Here is a 20,491-nt window from a genome sequence, read left to right as displayed (position 1 = left end):
GTTTTTGATATTTATAACAATTCCTAGATTCTGCAGAAAGGAATTATAAGTTTCACAGGTTTTTTTCCTTTGTACACCGCTTTCTTGGGGCTTGTTTTCCTTTCCTTCACTTAAACCTTGTTCATCTGTAAGCAATAGCCCCACAAATCAGTCCAAGGATGTTTTTGGCTGGGACAGTTGGTGACTGATGCAGTTTTCAGGCAGGGCTGGTTCCTGCCTCTCTTCAGACCCAGGGCCCTGGAGAGCTGCTGATTATTCGTAACAGTTAGAACTTGAATTGTGGGGATGCAAACTTCCCTCTGGCCATCTGCCACTGGGACTTTGCCTTTCCTGGGGATACATCCCAACAACCCAGCTGGGGGGACCTGTTGATGCTTGGCCTTTTTCCTGGCAGCATCAGTTAACTGCAATGCTGCTTTCTTTAATGTGAGCACCTACTCTCCAAGGACCAGGCAGAGACTGGTGCCTTGTGCTGCCAGCACCTGTCCCACCACGGTAACTGTTGGCCCTCATGACCGTTGTGATTTCTTTTGCACTGGTGACCCAGAGGTGACACCTCCTTTATCTCACAGCAATTCCCCCAGGCACTGACTTTTCCAGTCCTTTTGTCCTTGCAGTTCCACTGATGCTTACACTGCTGGAAAGAAGGACTGACCATAAGGTGAGATGGTTTGGACAATATTGGCCCTTTTAAAAGAACCCCTGTCCCAAGAGGAGCTGTGATTGCACTGATTTGATCATCACTATTTAAACACAGGAGGGCGTTTAATATTTAAACTGATTGTGAGCACCTTCTGCTGGAAGTGCCTACTACAGCAGATCAAGCTTCCTGGTGTGATTAATGAAATCCATTGTGGCATTCATTTTCATCTCTAATGCTTCCTTCAGTGTATAAAACAAAAAGAGATTATACTGAGATGGTTTTAATCTCCCAAACAAAGCCTGAAACAAACCCCATTGCTGCAGCTGTTAGGATAGGGATGAAGAAAAGCTATTGTTTGGATGGAGACGAAAAAGCACATATAAATCAGTATAATGTATTGTAAATATGCCACCATCTTAGTCAGGCATCTATACAAGCTTAATGTTCTTTTGGAGACTACTGACTGCAAAACATAACTGTGTTATCTGGAGTAACCCTGGATTAAAGATTTGTTTATAGCACAACATATTATTGACTTCCACTTAAAAAAAAAAAATTCAAAACCCATTGTCCTGTGATTTTAATCATTGGTTTGGTTTTTTAGAAATATGTTACTGCTTGTAAAACTCCTTTGTATGCTACTGTATTAGTATTTTATTCTGTATGTGTCATCCCAATCAAGTATCTATGAAAAACTGTTAAGAATATAACAATGCAGTTTCTTTACAGTGAAATGGTGTCATTATCTATTAGGATCCTAAAATGTATTTCAGCTGAGAGCTGGGACAGTTGCTGCCCATAAGTGGACACCCAACTCCCATTTCTGCTCTTCTTGCCCTGCTTCACCTTGGTTATGTCCTTTGGAGAACCTCAGCCCAGAAAACAGAAGAACTAGTTATTTGAAACAAGTCAAACATGAGGTGGTTTTATTTTAATTGCACTGCTGAAGCCTGATGAGACTTCATTCCTCGGGTACTGCAATAGTGAGTAGTTCTCGTGGAGATTTAGATCAGGCTTTTCAAAAGCTGATGCTCTTGCAACAGAGAATGTTCCTGTGTGTACAGAACAAATGATCTTTCAGCCTGGAAATCACTCCAGGGATGGCCCTTTCTGAAAATGCATAAAGGCCAGACTGACTCAAGCACACAGAGAACCAAGAGCAAGTGACTGATGCCAGTGATGTCATCACGGAACGCAGAAATGTCACCTTGCCCAGGACATAGGAAGGCCTTCTTTGTGATATTAGCAGTCAAGGATGAAAAGAAAGCATAGGTATAAGAGAGTGGTATAAGATTCTTTTTAAGAGGGTCCATCATTCTTTCCTTGCTCAGATCAAAATCTTGCAGGTCTGTATAAGCTAGAAAGGGGCAAGAGGATGGCACTGACCTTGCCTCTAAGTAATTTCTTATGGGGCAAAAGGATGGCACTGACCTTGTCTCTAAGTGATTTTTTTCCCTTCTTGCTTTTCTCCATCCCACAAGTACTGAATCCAGTAAATAAACCATGGGGAGGATTGGAGAACTTGATTCAAGGAGCCATCCAGGGCAACCTGCCAGTGCAAATTCCCTCTGCTAAACAGGTTCCTAAAAGAGCAAGGTACTGAAACAGGCAATCCAGCTTAAGATGTGGATACAGCAATGGGTATTGTCCTTCCCAGAGGGTCAAGGAGAGGTGAACTCTAAGCTGTGCAGATTCTTCAAGCCCAGTGTCAAGTATATTGTTAAATCTGATGCTTTGAAATCTGCATTCTGCCTTGCAGGGATTTCACTGTTTGGTCTGTTCACAAAGGAAGTGTGGCAGAGGGTCTGGACCCTTGGTGGTTACACCAACAAATGCTGGAGCATGTAGGACTGTATGACTTGAGCAGGACAAAGCATTTTTCACACATCAGAAAAGCTGCAAATCCAATAAACGTCCAAGTGCTTCAATCAATACCTTCACTTCAGTTGTGAGGGCAGCACTCAGATAACAGGCACTGCAAGGGATCATCTTTTTTTGTTTAGAGTAAGGGGAGAAAAAGATGTGTTGTGGGAAAGCCACATCCAGACCTGTAAAAGTAGGTTATTGTCCTGTGCTTTTAAAGCCGACTGTGGTGAGAAAGGAATTCCCATCAACATCCTTAATCTCCCTGCCAGTGGGCTGACAGACTTCCAGGGGAGGCAGCACAAGCTATCAGGTTTCTTTTGCCATTCTCTCTCTCTCTCTGTCTCTCTCTCTCCCAGCCTCACTCCCCCCATTCTGAATGATTAATTGCTTTATTCTTTTCTCTGTTTTCCTGCACTTTATTTCTGACAAATATTTTACTTTTTTCTGGTTGTTTGTGTACCTCTGTGCCGAGGTGTTACAGCCACAGCCTCCTCTGCTGCAAGAGGTACAGGCAGCCTCAGAGAGTTTGCAGTTACCCTAATGAATAATTAAAGGATATATGTGTCTTGCTTGCAAAACAGGCCAGAACTGCAAAGCCAGAGATAAGACTCATGTGTGACCTTTCTTTCTCTTTGCTTCTGTAATGTCCAAAACTATCCAGTATGTGTGTGCCCAGCTTTTCTCTGATGCTGAGGAGGGAAATACAGGATGGGAAGGTGTATTTGCAGAGCTTGGTAAGGGTGAAAAACCCAGAGATTTATCATTAAACAGAAAGGAAAGAAAGCTGTTCTGAGTTTTAGCCAAGGAAGATAAAAATAAAAGACCATCCTGATTTTTCTCAAGGCTCAATATCCCCACAGAGTTTCTGACAAGTTTGTTTTTTCCCAGGATTATCAATATCTCATCAGGTAGAGCAGAAAGACGACTCATCCACCATGGTGACTCAGGGCATTGAAGTCAGAGGAAACATCCCTTGACTGCTAAGGGGGTAAAGCATGGCCTGGATGAGTCAGGAGTGCCCAAGGACAGAGCCAACACCATGCTGTGCTCACCCTACCTGTGTGTAAGGAACAAGGGGTGCAAAGGGAAAAGAATAGGGGAACAGTTTGACTTGTAATATGACACATAGGAGTTAGAGATGTAACTATTTTGTACTACAGGTTTTAGTCTCTGTGAGTTGTGAAGTTTGGAAGCATGCTGTAACAGTCTGTCCAAAACAAAGCTGACAGTACCGGGAACAAGCAGAGCTACTCTGGACCTGGAGGAGTTGCATGGCCAATATTTCAGGCCAGTTTGATCTGTTTGGGGTACCCCACCAACAGTTTGACTGTTTCACACCTGGCTCTGATCTGGCACTCATGCACCTGAGGCTCCTTATTGGCTTACCATGCTTCAGGAAGACTCTGGACATAGGATCCAACCTGGCTCCTACTTAGTGGGATGATCCTCCAACGCTTATGCCAAGAGGGCTCCCATCCTCACACACCCTTGCTGGGATTGCAGTGTGCCTTTGGCAGCATGTGACAGACTGCTGGAGCTACTCAGAGCTGCTGGAGAAGCTGCAGAGAAACAAAAAATGTCTCAGGGACACAGTGAGCACAACAGGGTGCAGAGCAGAGCAGAGCTGGGGATGTGCAGGGTGGCACTGCACACTCACATGAGAGGTGCTGGGACTGAGTGCTCCCACACAAACCCAGCCATGGGCTGGCTGCTTCTGCAGGAAGGAGTAAAGATGCAATGGTTCCATGGGGAGATGTACATTTACATCTAGACTGGTGCTGTTTTTTTAATGAACTAGGTGTTTTCAGCAGTGGGTGTGAGTTCTCCCTCTTGAATCTTACCACATGACAATGTTTGCCAAGCCTTGTGAACAAACACTCCTATTTAGAATTATAAAGTAGCTCGTGCCTTTGCTCTGTGAAGGCACAAACTGAGAGAGCTGTTCTTGCTTGTATTTCTTTACAGCAAACCCTTAAGTCCTAAAATTACCTGTCATGGTGCGGGCCATGGACTTCTGCAACCATTAAATGATGACTCTGTGCTTTGTTATAGGGAAAAATATTTGTTCACTGTGATCTCACTCTGCTTCTTAGGGATATGCTGTGATTTGTAATGACTTGTTTTAGGAATGCTGGTCTTTGATCTGGCATTATTGGATTGTAATTGACCATGTTGACACAAAACAATGTGGGGTTTAATGCAGCCTCTTTCACTCACTGTTGTGGTCAATTATTTCATGATAATGGCAACTCTGCCAGGTATTTTTGCTTCATTGAGCAATTATGTTGTTATGGAAACTGGTATTCTATAAATTATCTGAAGAGAGGCCTGATTCACTTCTTGGGAATAAGAAATTTTAAAGTAAAAAGTACAGGATAACAGGATTTTTTATTAGCTGTATACTTACTTTTAAGCATAATTACTAACTTGTAAATGTAATTACTAACCCTCAGAGCTGTTAACTCCTTGGTGCAAATACCAGCAGTGCTTCCGGGACCTTTGTGCTCCTGCAGGATCTGCTCCATTGTCACATCATTAGGAGCCAGACAATCCTACCCAGGGGGAGGCATCCTGGGTATGTGCAGCACAGAAGCTTTCAGAGGAGCTTTTGCAGCACCCATTACCTATGAGAGTAATCCCTTTTCATGCCCTGAGCTGTTTCCTCAGCACTTTCCAAGAGCACCGATAAACATGTGGGTGGAAAACCATCGAACAGAAGTAATTAAGTTGCTCCTGGTGAGCTAAAGCTCATTCTACATGGATGAGGAACACTGCATTAGCTTGAGGTAGTCAGTGCTATTCCCCATCATATTTCTCCTTTTTCACGCTTTCAAACTGTGATTTCTTCTGTTTCTTTTTAACAGTTGAGTTACTAAAAAGAACATGGTCACCTTTTATACGTTCAGCTCACAGGACACTGTCTCCCTGGGCCTCAGGAGTGCTCTACACTATCAGGGGCAATAACCTCTCCTCTTGGCTCTGGAAGCACCTGGAAATCTGTCTTTGCTGTGTCAGCCTGGCCATGGGGAGACCTGCAAGTACTAGGGAACCAGTTTCCAGATGATAATATATTTCCTTGGGTTTAATTTGGGAGGCAGTAATCAACCTTGCTATAAAAATAACCAAGTCTTAATTTCTCCAGAAAGATGAAAATCCTGTGTCTTATCCTAGTTGCTGGTTTCTAAATCCCCTTCAGTTTTGTCAGCACCCTTCCATTTCACAGAATGGCGAGTTGCCAGACTGGTGTATCATCTCCCTGGGGTCTGCTGCCCACGTAGCAGGTATTCAAATTCAAAATAGCAGACTTTGTAAGAGTGCAGGACAGCTTCGGCTGGCAGGAAAAGATTTGGGTTTCTTACAAACGTGGTTAAATATTGGTGTATGAGAACAATTCACAATGAAATTAAACTTGCTATGAGTGATTTCCATTTTAAGCTCATATTATGTATAGGAGTTTTCAAAAGAAAAAGAATTGCCAAATAATAGCTAAGCCATACTGTTGAATTATGGGTATTGCTTTCTGTTGTTTAATTACCTGCAGACTGAACTATCCTGTTGGAAAGGCAACAGCAGAACAGCTTTCATCTGGCAAAAGTATTTCTGTAGGATTAAAAAGTAAATCATTTTCCATCACTTGTACTGCTCAGAAAACCAATGTATCTTTTTTGCCCTATGTGGGGACTTGAATCATAAACAAAAGTGGGTTGTAGAAAGCTTCTTTATTTTCTTGTTTTACTGCAAGCATAAGAACTCCTCTGTACAGCACTGTGCAAAGATCCCTGGATGTGGCACATGGCATCTGCTTTTGGAGAGGAAGCACAACCACACCTTTCCCAAAACTACACACCATCCCTCCCTGTACTCTCTGCTTTCCAAGGAATCTAAAGCTCTTCACAGAAACTAAAATGCACTGTTATTCTGTTTTTTCTACTTTCTATTTATTTCTCTATAATGAGGCAACTCTTGGGGTGACACTGTCCTGTAATCCCTGTTCCCCTTTCACAGAGGGATGAGGAGAAGCCAAGGCTGTAACTTGCCAACAGTCCCCAATGCCAAGGCATGCAAATCTCATGACCGAGTTGTGACCTATGGTCTTAACCCTTAGATCACAGTTTCTCTTCAAAAGCCAAGTCACAAAAGGAAAACAAAAGAGTTCCTGTCAATATCTCTTTGCAACGACTACACCACTTTAGTTTTTGAGTCAGACTCCCAAGGATCAAGGAAGGAGCTGCTGTAAAACAGCTGAAGTCACAGATACAGCTGAATAGAACAAGAGCAAGAGAGAAGGTTGAAGATCCAGAGGGCTTGAGATCAATACATAAGGAACATGGAAAACATGAAAAAAGTTGGTCTTAAATACTAGCAAGGACCAATGGAGAGAATGAATCCAAATTACAGTAATTTTACTGGTCTGTTTTACAGTAATTTTTTTAGATTTTAAATTGTAAGATAAATTGTTCTTGTAATTTAAGAAAGTATTTCTTTATTCCTGCTGGGAGGACCTAGTTGACATCAGTTGTAAACATGTTAGGACAGAAAAATCAAAGTGTTTAACTGCTGCAAGGCACTCTCATCATATCATAATGCCTTTTGAAGCGGTAATTCAATGATTGATCAGAGGAGATCTAATTAACTGACTACATTATATGAAAAAAAACAACCATAGAGAAAGCTGTGATACTCTGGGTATCACATTCATCAGAATCTTTGCTCTGCTGCATGGATGTGGGTGTTCAAAAAGACAGGAAAAGGCAAACCTTCATTCAACAGATCACCTAAAAATAAACTTTAAGATTAAAAGTTTCCTTTCTCTTCCTATCCCACCTTTCCCATATTATTGTTTAGCATACCTCTAGACATTTTAGGAAGTGCATAGACCATATTTGTCAGTAAAATATTCTGCATTAAGCTAGTTACTTAAATCTAATATTCACCCACACATTATCTATATGGGGGTGAAATTTAGATGTGAACATTACCTTAATAAAGTGCCTTCTATTCTTGTTTCCCATTTTTGCATTTTGCTGTACAGCATTCCATGCCTGCAGGGGCTGGGTGAGTTCAGTCGCATTGGGAATGACATTTATGAACATTTAGTGCAGCCTTGGTGTGAGTTCACAGCCAACTTCTCCCATGGGGTGTGTGAAGGCAGCGATGTGACAAAAAGCGAGCCAGACTCTTCACCAGGATCAATGAATATGTTGACATGCTGTTGTAGAAAGATATAAAGATTGGGTGCATATTTTTCTTACTTGATGGCCTTTCATCCTGGATGTAGAGACTGATAAAACTTCACAGCAATCCAGGCTCTGGGTTTGGCTGAATGCCCTTCAGTGTGTGATTCTCCTCTCTGCTGGAGATCAGGTTATTTTATAAAGCTTCACACCTTTGCCTACCTAGAATGACATGAAATCAGCCTTGTTGAGCAGGAAAGGAAGAGTCAACAAAAATCCTATTTTGTACATTATTTCAGTGCTGTGTTCAGTGCTTGCCATTTATTTGGCCATCCGGTTTCTTTCAGCAACTCTTCGCTATTAAAAGTATATCTTAGCTTAAATAAACATGTTTTTGCCTATTTTAGTCATCCTCTTTTAGGCCAGTGTCAGATGTAGCCTTATGTGAAGCATTTCATTAATTTTTATTTTCCTTCACTGTTTTCATATAAACCCATCATATAGACAGATGAGTTTTGCTTCCCCAAATTTACACTTAAATTGAAGAAACTTCAGTGAAGGCCAAAAATGAAGGCAGCAACTACCTTGCAAACATTCCATTATTGCATGTTCTCACAGAAGAGCCCGTATGGCTTCCCATTCCACAGTCTGGCTTATAATCCTTGCTATTCCCTGGGTCAGTTTTGTGCTATTCAGTATAAAATACACACTGTGTCAGTTTTACTCCAGTTATTTAACTCCGAAGGAATAACCTATATACAACTAGCTGAAATATTTATGGGTTTGCCCTTCAAGTGTTTTTGTTTGTTGAGTGTTTCAGAACTTACTCAGTGGGAAAAAGGAGATGCTTGCACATAACATGATATGTCTGCAGAGCTCAAGAAATATTGTCTCACTTTTCAAAGCACACCAACATCCCTGCCTGGTGCAGAAGCCTCCTGGGAACTTGCTGTGGGCATGAAAGGTAAGAGCTTACTGTGATTTTTAGTGTGTCTGCACATGTGTCATCCTTGGTTGCCTCTCCTTCTCTCCTGATGACTTATCAGCTCAATAAGGTGAAGCATAAATAACCTGCAGTGCTACAGCCACCAGAAATTGGAAAATCATTCAGCAGCACAGCCTAAGAGCCAACCACAGCTGACGGGGGAAAGACCTGTGGGTCAGGGAGGTGATTTATGGGAATCATGTCTCAACTGCTATGGAATTAGCACCTAGAGTTGGAAAAAGAATCTGGAATAAAGGAATCTACCTCTATGGAAAAGTGCCTCACTCTCCACTTTAAAAGTTTTGTTTTAAAAGCTGGAGCTGTATTTACAGAAATTAAAATGGGATTTCCCCTATGCCAGTCTTTTGTATCTATTATTCTAACATGCTTCTATTGAACTTGTCTGGCTTTCCACTACCATTAAATGTATGTATTGTCTGTAGAACCCTTCCTTTATCTCAGTTCTTTGAAGAATAAGAGTAGTCTGAGTAGTTGGAGAGGGCTGCCTAGGCCAGTGATTGTGTTTATAAAACAGAAACATTATGTTCCTCGTTATTTACAGTCATTGTAAATGGAAAATGCATCTATTGTTTGTGTTGCTCTGAAATTATGTATCACTCTTTCAGACACCTGAGGATCCATTATCACTACCTGGATTTTTGTGTTTGTCTGTGAGAGAAAATGCCCTTTATTGTCCTATCTCAGAAATACCACCTCATCAATTGGGAACCGATTTAGAATTCTTTTAATTCAGCAGATCATTAGAATATATATGACACTTCCAGGGAAAATTAAACCATGTGGAAGCAATAAAAGACTGGCAGTTATGTCTGATCAACAGTAATAGTCCAGCATCTTGGGAGAAAATAATGTATTTTAATTCAGAAGCCTATGAACATTTAACAAAGCTGAATTTTGTATTTTTAGCCCATTACAAAAGTACCAGTATTTGGAAATTGGTTCTGTATTGTCTTGTGTGCATTTTGTTGTTGTTGTTTTGTGGGTTTTGTTTGTTTTGTTTTGTATTTTTTTGGTGGGGATAAGGGGGAAGGGTGAAAAGACAGACAGCTGCAAGGACTTGCAGCACATTCTAATTCTTTATTTTGTTTGACCTGATTTAACAAGCTTCCTCTGTTGAAATATCATCGTCTATGTCGGGAATTATGTCAGGAAGCACAATATGTGCAGTGTGGGTGAGTGAGCTTGCAAAAACTGTCAATGAAGATCAATTATAGGAATTTTGAATTACACATTAGATAAGAAGCAGATGACTTTTTTTCCCTTGCAACTGCGCTGTTAACTATTTTTGTCTAAATTAAAATACAGCCATAGAGGCAGTGAAAATCTGTCAGTGAGCGTCACAAGCTGCCCAGGCTTATTGATCATTTTCTTCTTTACGACTGAGGTCCTGCAGAGCCGTGCTTTTGGCACGGAGCTCTGTGCAAATGAAGCCAGAGAGCAGCAATCCACTAACAACCTCCGATTTATATGCAGCTTGGGCAGAAATGGCCTTTTACAAATGACTTGGTAGGCACGAAAAGAAAAATCCTATTTAGGAGGTGCCATTTTCTGATGGTACTGCTGAATGATGCAAAGGGGGCTGTGTGTCCTTCTCTCACACCACAGCGGGGCAGGCAATGACAGGAGGAGACAGACTTGTTCTTCCTGCATCCTCCTTGTTTGTAAATACCTTGGATCAGCCTGTTTATTGGCTATTTCTGAAGGTGGAATAGCATTTTTTTCCCCAAGGGGCTACATGTAAGGGGGAAGACTTGCAGACTCTACACAGCTGTTGAACACCACTGCCAGCATTGCCTGGCTGTGCCTCTGCCTCAGTTTGGAGCTGAATTCCAGAAAACAAGCAGGATTTAAAGAACCCTTTCTAAGAGAGAAGTAGCCATTCTTATTCGCAGGAACTAGATGATACATCATCTTTTGAGGCTGGGATACTGAAAGGCAGCAGAATGAAAGCCAGGGGAACATGGAGAGGACAGAGGTGCAACAAACTATGCAGCTTATATGCAAATCTCTTTTATTCTAGCATCTTGTATTCTAAATAATCTTTGCTTTGTAGTATCTGTTCATGGAGGAATAGGTTGATGCAGAACCCAGACTCCTCCACTGATTTAAATGCTGTCTTCTGGAGGATTTTAAGTGGTAGTTGTTTATTAACAAATAGCAATTACTTAAGATAGAATTTTTTTTAGTTATTGTTTTTTGTCATTTTGAGGTTGGCTATTAGGCTTTCTTTGATAGCTCTTTGTTATGAAAAGCTGTCTACTTTCTGCTTCATGCTTAAAAGTTTCAAGATGTGGGGTGTGCACCTCTCCCCTTGTTTCCAAGGGACTAATTGTTTTTAATTTTTAATCCACTGGCACAATTCATTAATGCTGCATCTGATCCATTTCAAATTCCAGAGAAGCAATGCACAAGATCTGAGGAAAACTGGAGAGCTAAGTGGTGAGAGAAGCAGAAAGAAGAAAATATTCTATCTTGGTACTTAGGTAATTAATTCAATTCTAGAGGAATTTGAAATAGTAGCATAAACCCACCTTTCATTAAAAAGTTATTTTCAAAACAAAAGTTGACCTGCAGTACTTCAAAAAACAGGGGGAAAAAAGAAGTAGCTTACAGCCATCTTTTATTCAGGAAATGTTTATTCCACAGAAACTCTTTCACATGGAATTTCCATTCCTCGTTCAATATTTGTATTTTTGTATCCAGCCTTTGGCTAAAAATGGCAAAATTCAATTCCTTGGCAGACCATGAGCATTGCACCATTGCAACAACTTCCCACCATCCCAATTTTTTTTTTGAGGAAGAATATACTGGGTTTGGATCCTTTTCTTTCCAGGTAGTAAAGGAAATTTAGAAGTGTGAGAAAACAATGTGAGCCAGACCAATCACCATGAGAAATGGTGAAGAGCACTCCAAAAAAAGCAATTTGACCATGCAGTGACCTCTAAAGCAGCTAGAAATTGTCATTCACTTCCTTTATGAACCTTAAATTACTTCACTGTTTGTCAGTGTTATTTCTTAATCACTTATTCATCACAATTCTTAACATGGAAAAGCTGTTTAAAAATGAGAATCCCACAATAGTCACTGTAAAATATCTCTTGGCCTCCAAGCAAACATTATAGAACTAATTCTAGAAGAATTAAATAAAGTAACATGTAGGCTGCCATTGCCGAGTTCTTTGGGACAGGAATGAACACACCCACTCAGAGCAAGAACATCTAAAATCCATAAGGCACCAAAATCGTGATTCCAGATTAAAAAAATAGGCAGGCAATCAAATCTAAATTTCTTTTAGTCTTACCTGGAAGAGTCCTTTGACATTAAAACTGTCATTGCCTCATCTGCTGCTTTTATTTATACTCTGCACAAAGTGCTACTATTGTTCTTTTTTACCCTATTCACAGTGCCCACCATGCTATAGAGCTGCAGAGCACAAATTATTGGTTACTGGAATTTTTGGAATAAACTTTCAAAGGAAAAAGACAGAGTTTCTTTCAAGTTCAATTACACAAAGAATCCAAATCTACCTTTGCATCTTCAATCATCAGAGTTTGCAAAGACTGTGTTTTTTATTTTTTTCTTTTAAAAGGCTGGCATTATTTTATTCAATGTATTTTGATTAATCTATTTTCATATTTAATTTTGATACTTCAATCTGATGGGATTTGTTTTTGTAACAAAATATCTGGGCACTGAGATCCAATCCCACAAACAAGTAAATTATTGCTGTAGTTGAGGAAAGGACATATTTTCTGTGGATTTGTTGATTTAAGGCAAAGAGTCGTGCTGTGAACATCTAGAATTCATTCCCCCTAGGACCAACATATGATTAAATTTTAATAATAAGTTTTAATTGTGCTCTCAAAATAATTCTGTCTCTTCACATAAGGGCATTGCTGTTCTCTTTTTTCTTTTGGAATCTAAGTAAAATATAACTGGATATGGCCATTTTTTACATGATTATTCTATCTAAATTTCACAGTGTTATGTTAGATGCACTCACCATCTAATACGCAGTACCTGTCCTGTTCTAGGTTTTATCTTGTAAACCAGAGTTGCTTTCCCTTCCCCACCAATGAAAATATGCAAATGGTTCTTTAGGATATTTAAAACAAAACATTTTTTATAATGGCTCAGATACTTTATCAGTTTTGCTTTAATTAAGCTCCTGTCACCTGTTGCTGTGGAACATGTAATTCCCATTAAGTCATGACAAATGTAGTTTTCAGCAGCTCCAGGAGATGTTAATGTGAACACATCAATATTCATGTGTCTTGACAGATCATGAGGTTTAATAAATTGCTTTCTATGAAATAATTTTTGTGGAATCAGGGGTGTTCCTGTGATAACACAAAGGAAGCCTGAAGCTGAGATATATAAAATATCATTTGCTTCTCACTGCATCTACAAGTTTATAAATTATTTCTCTGGAAAGTAATGAGGGATTTGTTTTAAGCTAAATATAAAAAAAAAAAAAAAGTAGAAGACAATTAGAATTAAAAAACAGCACTTCACTTTCATGTGGTTAAATGCTCAGTTTGCACATAAAGAAAGATTCTTAGTGACCCAATTCTGTTACTATTTCATTTTGGTAACACCAGAAATTTATCATGATTATGTTTTGGCTTACAGGGAGATTCAACATATGGCTGTGTGTTAGGAGAGTGTGGTCAGAACTGAGCAGTGTGTGCTGGAATGAGAAACCCTCAGAACTGGGATTTGGTCTGAAGAGCATCATCACATATGTCTGTTTGCATTTTTATGAATAAATCAAAAGATAGATGACAACTCTGTATCTAATAGGAAAGCCCTGTTTTAAAACTGTTTTAAAAACTGTTTTAATTGATTTTACTACTGTAAATATAAAGAAATATAGAAGCAATACATAAAAAACTCCAGAACATTAGCACTTGTATAATACAATTATTAGCATATTGCTAATACTCATAATGTTTGTGAATGTATGAAGTGAATGCATAATCAAAAAAAGGTCTTTAATATTTTAGTCAAAATAACCTTGAAGAATATTATCTCTGTGCCTACCTTCTAGTGAGAGTCTATGGAAGAAAAACCAAACAGCCTTTCAGGTCTTTTAAAGTTTCATTTCCTTTTTGCTTATCCCAGGATGATGACAGCAGAGTGGTCTTTTTCCAAAAATTCTCAGGAGGAAATTAAAAATACTGCAGAAGGAAAGACAATGTAATTGTTTTCCTGGTTATTATTTCTCTTTGCCTTCATAGCTTTGATAAGGAATTTACTTCACTCTTCCATAACTCTTCTTCCCAAATGTGTATTGTGCAAATATCCCTACCCCTGTAGTGTGCATGGCTATTATGTCAGGTTGGATATTTTGTGATAATTTGGGAAAATAAAGTGGAGCAAAATGTGTCAGGAATCTAAGGACAATTTAGGTCCCATTAAGCAGTGGTGCTTAATGCTCCACTTAGCAAGGGTTTATGACAGTATTGGAGTCAGCCAAGTCAGACCCTTTATTTTGAAACAGGAAATGGTAACCCAGGTATGATCAGGGTTAGGGCTGAAGAAAGAGCTTGATTTATTACAAGCTCTTTTAAATATTGGTGAGTTAGAGGAAGGGATAGAACTGATAAAGGAGAATTCATTTTTTGTTTTCAAGCAGAATTATAGATTATAGATAGACATATAGATTAGCTATGGTAAAGGCCTTGCTGAAGAGCATGATTTATTTCTGGGTCCACATCACCTGGGAGCCTTGGCTGCAGACCCATCTGCATGAGTAGCATTACAATTTGGAAAGAACAGAGCTGGAAAGATTTGGTAGGTAGGACAAAATCTACCTTGTAAAAAACTATGGTTTTGGTCATACTTAGCTCGTAGCCTTGTGATAGCACATGCCCTGTTTATTGCTTTCTAAGCATATATAAATTCATTAACTCCTTGTGCACTGCCACAAGTGTCTCAGTGCTCCATAGATGAAGAAATTTCTGAGTAATGCTGCTGTAAATACAGAAGTTCACAGCCAGATGGTGTTGGGGGGGGACTTGGCAGCTCTCTGCCCGTTAAAATATGGTGAGGTTAGTTAGGATGAGGATCTGAGCACCGGGCTCTTGGCAAAAAGCTGGTGTACCTGCCTGCCTGGTTGTTTACTTCTACATTTACGTAGCATCTTAGACCTCAGGCAAGCCTGAAGGGTGTTACTGGGACAAGCAATCCTGGGAACACTGTCACCTTGGAGCACAACAGCATGAGGGAGGAGAATTTGGGCCAAGGAAATAAAGGGAAACCCCTACTCTTATAATAAAATAATGTCAAACAGATGGTAACCAATTCCATGCATGGTGAGATGTCAAAACATGTTGAGCACCATATTGGGACCTGTTTAGGGAAAATCACAGAGCTATTTATTCTGTTACACTTTTGAAAAACCTATTATTTAATAGTAGGAATAAGCCCTTGCTTTGTACGGTTTCAGGTCTGCTGCTGCTCCTTCCAGTTAAGTGAGGTTGCACCCAGGAGCAGCTGTCAAGTTCAAGGAGTGATACATAATTTGGCTGTTACAAAGGACTGGTGCACTATGATTTCTCTTGATAAAAATATCAAAGATGAGAAGAAATCATCAATTTCACTCTGAAGACTTCAGATATCAATTTAAAGAAAATGAAAATATGTGTTCCTCTGAACAGGTATGTATTTCTTTTTTTACCTGAGCCATCAGAAATATGCACTGAGGTATAAACTGCACCGTTTTTCTCTCTCTCCTCTCTTCTCCCCTCATCTGCCACTTCAGTTGTTTTCTTACGATTTGATAACAGTTCTGGTGCAACTGCATTTTTATGCTACTATTTCATTTTGCTGCTAGACATTCCTGTTTACATAAGTCTGTTACAGAGCAACAAAGAAGAAAAAAAAACAGTGCATGATCTTGTATCACATGGCTGCTTCTAGCAAAATATGTATTTAAAGGCTTTCTTAAAGGGAACTAATCTAACTTGATTAGATTAGGTGACTAGTCTTCACCTAAATTATGAGGAAAACTGGATCTGTGGCTTTTAAGAGCCAGCTTCTTTGCTTGCAAACACTCAAAAAAAATCTTTATTTTGAAAAATTAAATTATAAACCTGTAAATCAGTAAACTGATGCTATTGCTGAACCTGTTGGGCAGCTGAGAGAGGCCCAGCCAAGCAGCTCACCTGGTTAAATTTCTGTTTTAAACACCCAGAGCCAGTGTTCATGTTCTGAAGGGAAAGGGGAGCATTAATGTGCATGAGGTGAGACCCTTAATGACCCATCTCCTCTCCCAGTCTGTGGATCAGCTGTTCCACACCACCCTGCAGAGAAGAGGGAAGGAGAATCAGCCACACCTTGTGATTTGAACACAATACAGAACTGAGCTGTTCAGAAGGAGAACCCAGGTCTTCAGCTTCCCCCATTTTCTAAATCCAAACTGATGTGCAGATATGGTGATATCCCCAGTGGAATTAGGAACAGTGTGGATATTTAACAGTAATTCTGGTAGTTAAAACAGAGGGGGTTAATGATATTTGCTGAGGAGACGGGCTGGAGAAAGGGAAAGACACAGGAGCCTGAAGTTCTCACAATTTGGATGGCAGACAGTGAGACTTGTTCAAAATGTAGGGTAGAGCACCTTTAGGCATGGTAGGGCTCCAGTATCAGGGCAGGATGTGATATTTTACTAAAATGCACTACACCATGGCAATTACCCAGCTCATGCACAGGAAGCTCTTTACTGCATTTCTGTTTAAAAGCTGATCTCTCCTGGGCAATGCGGATGTGGATGAGACACAGCCAATGACAGTGTCCTGAGTGGAGTCCAAAACCAAATTGGTGGTGCAGGTAGTGGACAATAAATTAGATTTTAAAAACTCTTTCAGGCTTTGTAACTTGGAATGAACCCAGATATGTAAGTTTGAGACAAGAAATACACCACAAATATGTCAGTGTTCCAGGGGTGGACTGGGGGAGGTGAAAGGAAGCACAGATCTGTAAAATGATTTGTTTAAAGCCAAATGTAATAAATCCATCAGTACCTTACTTGATCACCTAGATGCCAAAGCAGTATTAGCATCATTAAAATGAATGTTAGAGAGCAAACTATCTGACGTCACTCACAGCAACATGATTATTTTTAAGGACCACACCACCGAGGTTTCTATCACCAGATTAAATCTTGCCCAGACACTGTAAGAAAGGGCTGTGTTTTGCACCCCTGTGATGCCTGCAGGTCACATCAGTGCTCCCTGCTCATGTCCTCCATGGACATCTCAGCAAGGATCCATCCTCACACAAGGTCACCCTGCATCCCACTGAATGTTCTGATGGATGCTTCACTGACAGAGAGGGTGCTGAGCTAGAAGCCTTTCACCAGTGCTTCACTTGAAAGTTAATCACCCTGTATCTGAATAAAGCGGCCATACAAAAAAGGTCATAAAGGTCAGGCGAGCATTTTACAGATGGAAATTTAAAGCTTCTGAAAACCTTTCCATTTCCCCTCTGGCTGCCCTACCTGGCAGCAGCTGCTGCCAACTCTGACGTTCAGGGTAGGGTTAAGCCAGCTTCACTCAGAACTACTGGGAATGAGTCATTTTTCCCTTTTAAGATTTGGCAAAGGAAAACAAACAAACAAAAAAAACAAAAATACGTGAAGTACACGACAAGCGCGAGCAAACCCGTGAGGGCAGAGCAGCACCAGCATTGTCCGAAGGCCTTTCTGTGCTCCCTCCGGAGCTGCAGAAGCCCCGCGGCACCGGGGTCCCCTCAGCGGCCCCTCAGAGCCCGCGGCCACTCCCGCCCTCACGGGGCCGCCGCCGCCACACCCGAGCAGGGCTTCCGGCCCTGCCGGCCCGCGATTGGCCCGCGCCGCGGTAACAGGAAATGGCGTCAGGAGCCGCACGCCCACCGCGCCGTTCAAACGCTAGCGGCGGTAAAAGCGGGGCGCGCGCGGGGACTTGGGGGGCCCTGGTGAACGGGGCTTGGGACAAGGCGGCTGTGAGGGACCCGGGGACGGGGTTTGGGACGAGGCGGCTGTGAGGGACCCGGGGACGGGGTTTGGGACGAGGCGGCTGTGAGGGACCCGGGAACGGGGCTTGGGACGAGGCGGCTCTGAGGGACCCGCGGGAGGCTGAGGCAGACTCGGGATCTCGGGAACGGGGCTTGGCATGGGGCGGCTCTGAGGGAGACTCGGGTCCGCCCGCTGCAAGCTGCGGAGTTCGGGGGGCTCCGCGCTCTCCAGCGAGCTGGTGGGGTCACCGTCCCTGGAGGTGTTTAGGGATAGACTGGCCGTGGGGGCTGAGTGCCGCGGGGACATTGTCACGGTGGGGTTCGCTCACAGGTCGCACTCAGTGGTCTCGGAGGTCTTCAACGTAATTGCTTCTCCCCACTTTTAATTGCTGGGGCGCTCCAGGCGCGTTTAAACTTATAAATTTTGCCCCCGAAGAAATGTAAATATTGCTTACATTACATCCCCCCTCATCCATATTTTTTACTTAGAGTCAGCCAGTCAAGTACTTCCTGAATGTCCCTGTTCCCTTTTTCAGGTGATCATTTATATGAGATAAGCTGTAAAGATGTTGAAGTTTAAATGTGGAGCCAGAAATCCGGTCGAGGCAGGACCAATGGAGCCCATCACCAGCCGAGCCTCTCGGCTAAATCTGCTCTTTCAGGTAAAGAACATCTGGCCTGGGAGCAGCTGATTGTCCTTGTCCGTTCCCAATATCTCAAAATACAGCTTTGCTTGTTTGCATGCTGAAACCATGCCTGTGTCATTCTTTGGGGTAAAAGAAAGGGATGACTAGGTGAAGTTCAAAGTGTATTTCGTTTGCACCAAATTCAGTAACTGGTCTTACATTTTGTGCATCTGTGTGTTTTAGCCTGATGGATTTTTCCACATAAAGATGGAATATTGCTTTCTGTCCCCTGTAATCTTCAGTTTTTTCATGAGTGAAGGAGCTGTGGGTTTGTCCCAAGATGAATTTACCTAAGGGGCTGCTTTTTCATCATCTGAGGTCCAACAGCTTTTCCTTCTAGAGTTAGTGTTGATGCTGATTTCTTAAATTCTTCATACCATGAAGAAACCTGCATGATGCAATGTCAAAGAAAAGGCCAGTCAGCTCAGAGTCATCAGGAGAATATATGTTGTTAAAATCTGAATCACTGCTTTCTTGAAACTGTTAGTTTAGTTGCTTGAAACTTTAAAGGATTGCTTTCTCTGAAAGAAAAATACCTGTAACAGCTATTTCAGATAGTGAGTTGATATATTTACCTCACACTTCTGTATCATTTGCCTAATTTCTGAAGCAGTGATTTTAAAATGGATAATATATAATCTGCTCTATACATCTGTTATTGATTTGAGGCTTTTCATTGTTGTCTGAGACTCCATCTGCTGTTGCTGCTTTTTTTTTCCAGGGGAAGCCACTCTTTGTGACTCAACAGCAGATGTCTACTCTCTCCCGGGAAGGCATCCTTGATTCATTATTTGTTCTTTTTGAAGAATGCAAAAACCCTGCTTTAATGAAAATTAAACATGTTGGCAACTTTGTCAAGAAGTGTAAGTTTGTCTAGACTAATATTCAGGTGTCACTTTATGAAAGAGTTCTTAAGAATCTGGATGTTAGAGTAATGCTTTAGTTGCTTTCATTGTAACCCAGGACTTTGAGCTTCTGATTTTTTGTTGGCAGACTCAACTCTGCAAAGGGGATCTTGGCAGTCTCAGTAAAGATTTGTTCAGGTCCGAGAAGATCAAATGCAAGTGGCTTTTGAAGTGCTGTGACTCAGATGTGCCTCCTTCTTAGTTTGTACTGTATTTATATTTGAGGAGGTACTTTCTTGGACAGTGAGTACTGGCTCCAGCAAAGCTCTGAGTGTGCACCACAGAAGGATGTCAGGAGTTGAGAGCAGGATAGGGACTATGAGAAAAAAGGATTTGAGAGAGAAACTTGGTAATCCCTGGCTCTTTCACCTTTTGGATTCCATGTGTTACCCGAGTTTTGCATGTGTAACTTCTAAAGAGTATTTCTGTGCTTCAGAAATACGGATCCTAAAGGAGTAAGTATTTTATTGGTAACTATTTTATTGATAATGTGCTCAGATTCCTTATGGGGAAGAACAAAGAAAATTTCTGTCAATTTTTCCATTAAGGTATAGCAGAAAGACATTTGATTCAAGTAACATTGTGCCCCCTGTTATAGTTCCACTCAGTGGTTTGTCAGTATTATTAGCAGACAGTAATTTTCTGCTAGTTTGAAAAATTTTTAGAGCAATCTGCTGTGAGTGACTGATTATCATAGTGCATGCTGGCTGGAACTAGTCAGTGGAAAACTTGAGCTGAATATCTGCAATAACTGCCTGTGGTTGGTTGTTAGACAATAGACTGGTGCCTCCCTCAGGCAGAGGAGCAAACCCTGCCCCTGGACTAGAATTCGCTGGGTAAAGCCCTCAAGTTTAGAGAATATACTTTGTATTGATAAAGGATGGCTGGAAAGAAATTAGAAACCAAAGAGGTTCTCAGCCTCTGATGTTATGAATGGGACAGAATTTTGGTTGCTATGGGAACTGTCTTAGCATTTCCTGATCCTTTTGTATGTACCATATTTCAGACTTAACTCTGCATTGATACAGTCTTTTTCTAGTTCTGATGCATGCTGTTATTTTTAAGAAGCATATTCTGGAAAGATTTAACATTTCTTGAGAATCTGGAACTAAATGTTGGGATTTTTTTGGTTTTGGTTTGCTGGGGCTTTTTAAAATTTTATTCCCTAGTTTCGATGTTGTCTCTTTTTTATAAAATGCCAGTTGCCAAATGTA

The 20,491-nt window shown here is 41.0% G+C and overlaps 1 protein-coding gene and 2 long non-coding RNA genes across 12 annotated transcripts in view; 1 reads left to right on the top strand and 2 right to left on the bottom strand.

Moving 5' to 3' along the window:
* Positions 1-803: 803 nt before the first annotated feature.
* On the bottom strand, positions 804-6,111 carry LOC117245191. The gene is made up of 3 exons (XR_004499568.1): positions 6,045-6,111; positions 3,896-4,068; positions 804-1,695 (listed from the first exon to the last, which is right to left on the bottom strand). It is a non-coding gene; the product is annotated as an uncharacterized LOC117245191 (long non-coding RNA).
* Positions 6,112-7,494: 1,383 nt separating this feature from the next.
* LOC107211652 lies at positions 7,495-15,990 on the bottom strand. The gene is made up of 4 exons (XR_004499574.1): positions 15,859-15,990; positions 15,372-15,547; positions 13,733-13,869; positions 7,495-7,905 (listed from the first exon to the last, which is right to left on the bottom strand). It is a non-coding gene; the product is annotated as an uncharacterized LOC107211652 (long non-coding RNA).
* A 1,567-nt stretch (positions 15,991-17,557) lies between these two features.
* Positions 17,558-20,491, top strand: part of CIT (citron rho-interacting serine/threonine kinase) — a 69,402-nt gene continuing 66,468 nt past the window's right edge. For 5 of the 10 annotated variants that reach the window (XM_015643907.3, XM_015643903.3, XM_015643909.3 and 2 more), the window contains exons 1-3: positions 17,736-18,126; positions 18,223-18,348; positions 19,094-19,235. In XM_015643907.3, the coding sequence (XP_015499393.1) occupies positions 18,253-18,348; positions 19,094-19,235 (238 nt within the window). In that variant the 5' untranslated portion in view covers positions 17,736-18,126; positions 18,223-18,252. Of the gene's footprint in view, positions 17,610-17,735; positions 18,127-18,222; positions 18,349-19,093; positions 19,236-20,491 lie in introns of those variants that run through there. The other 5 variants (XM_015643906.3, XM_015643908.3, XM_015643904.3 and 2 more) reach the window with 3 other exon arrangements.

Source organism: Parus major, chromosome 15 (assembly GCF_001522545.3).
Source record: "Parus major isolate Abel chromosome 15, Parus_major1.1, whole genome shotgun sequence".
Taxonomy (NCBI): Eukaryota; Metazoa; Chordata; class Aves; order Passeriformes; family Paridae; genus Parus; species Parus major.
The sequence above is the reverse complement of the archived record's forward strand: the minus strand, read 5'-3'. Positions and strand labels throughout refer to the sequence as shown.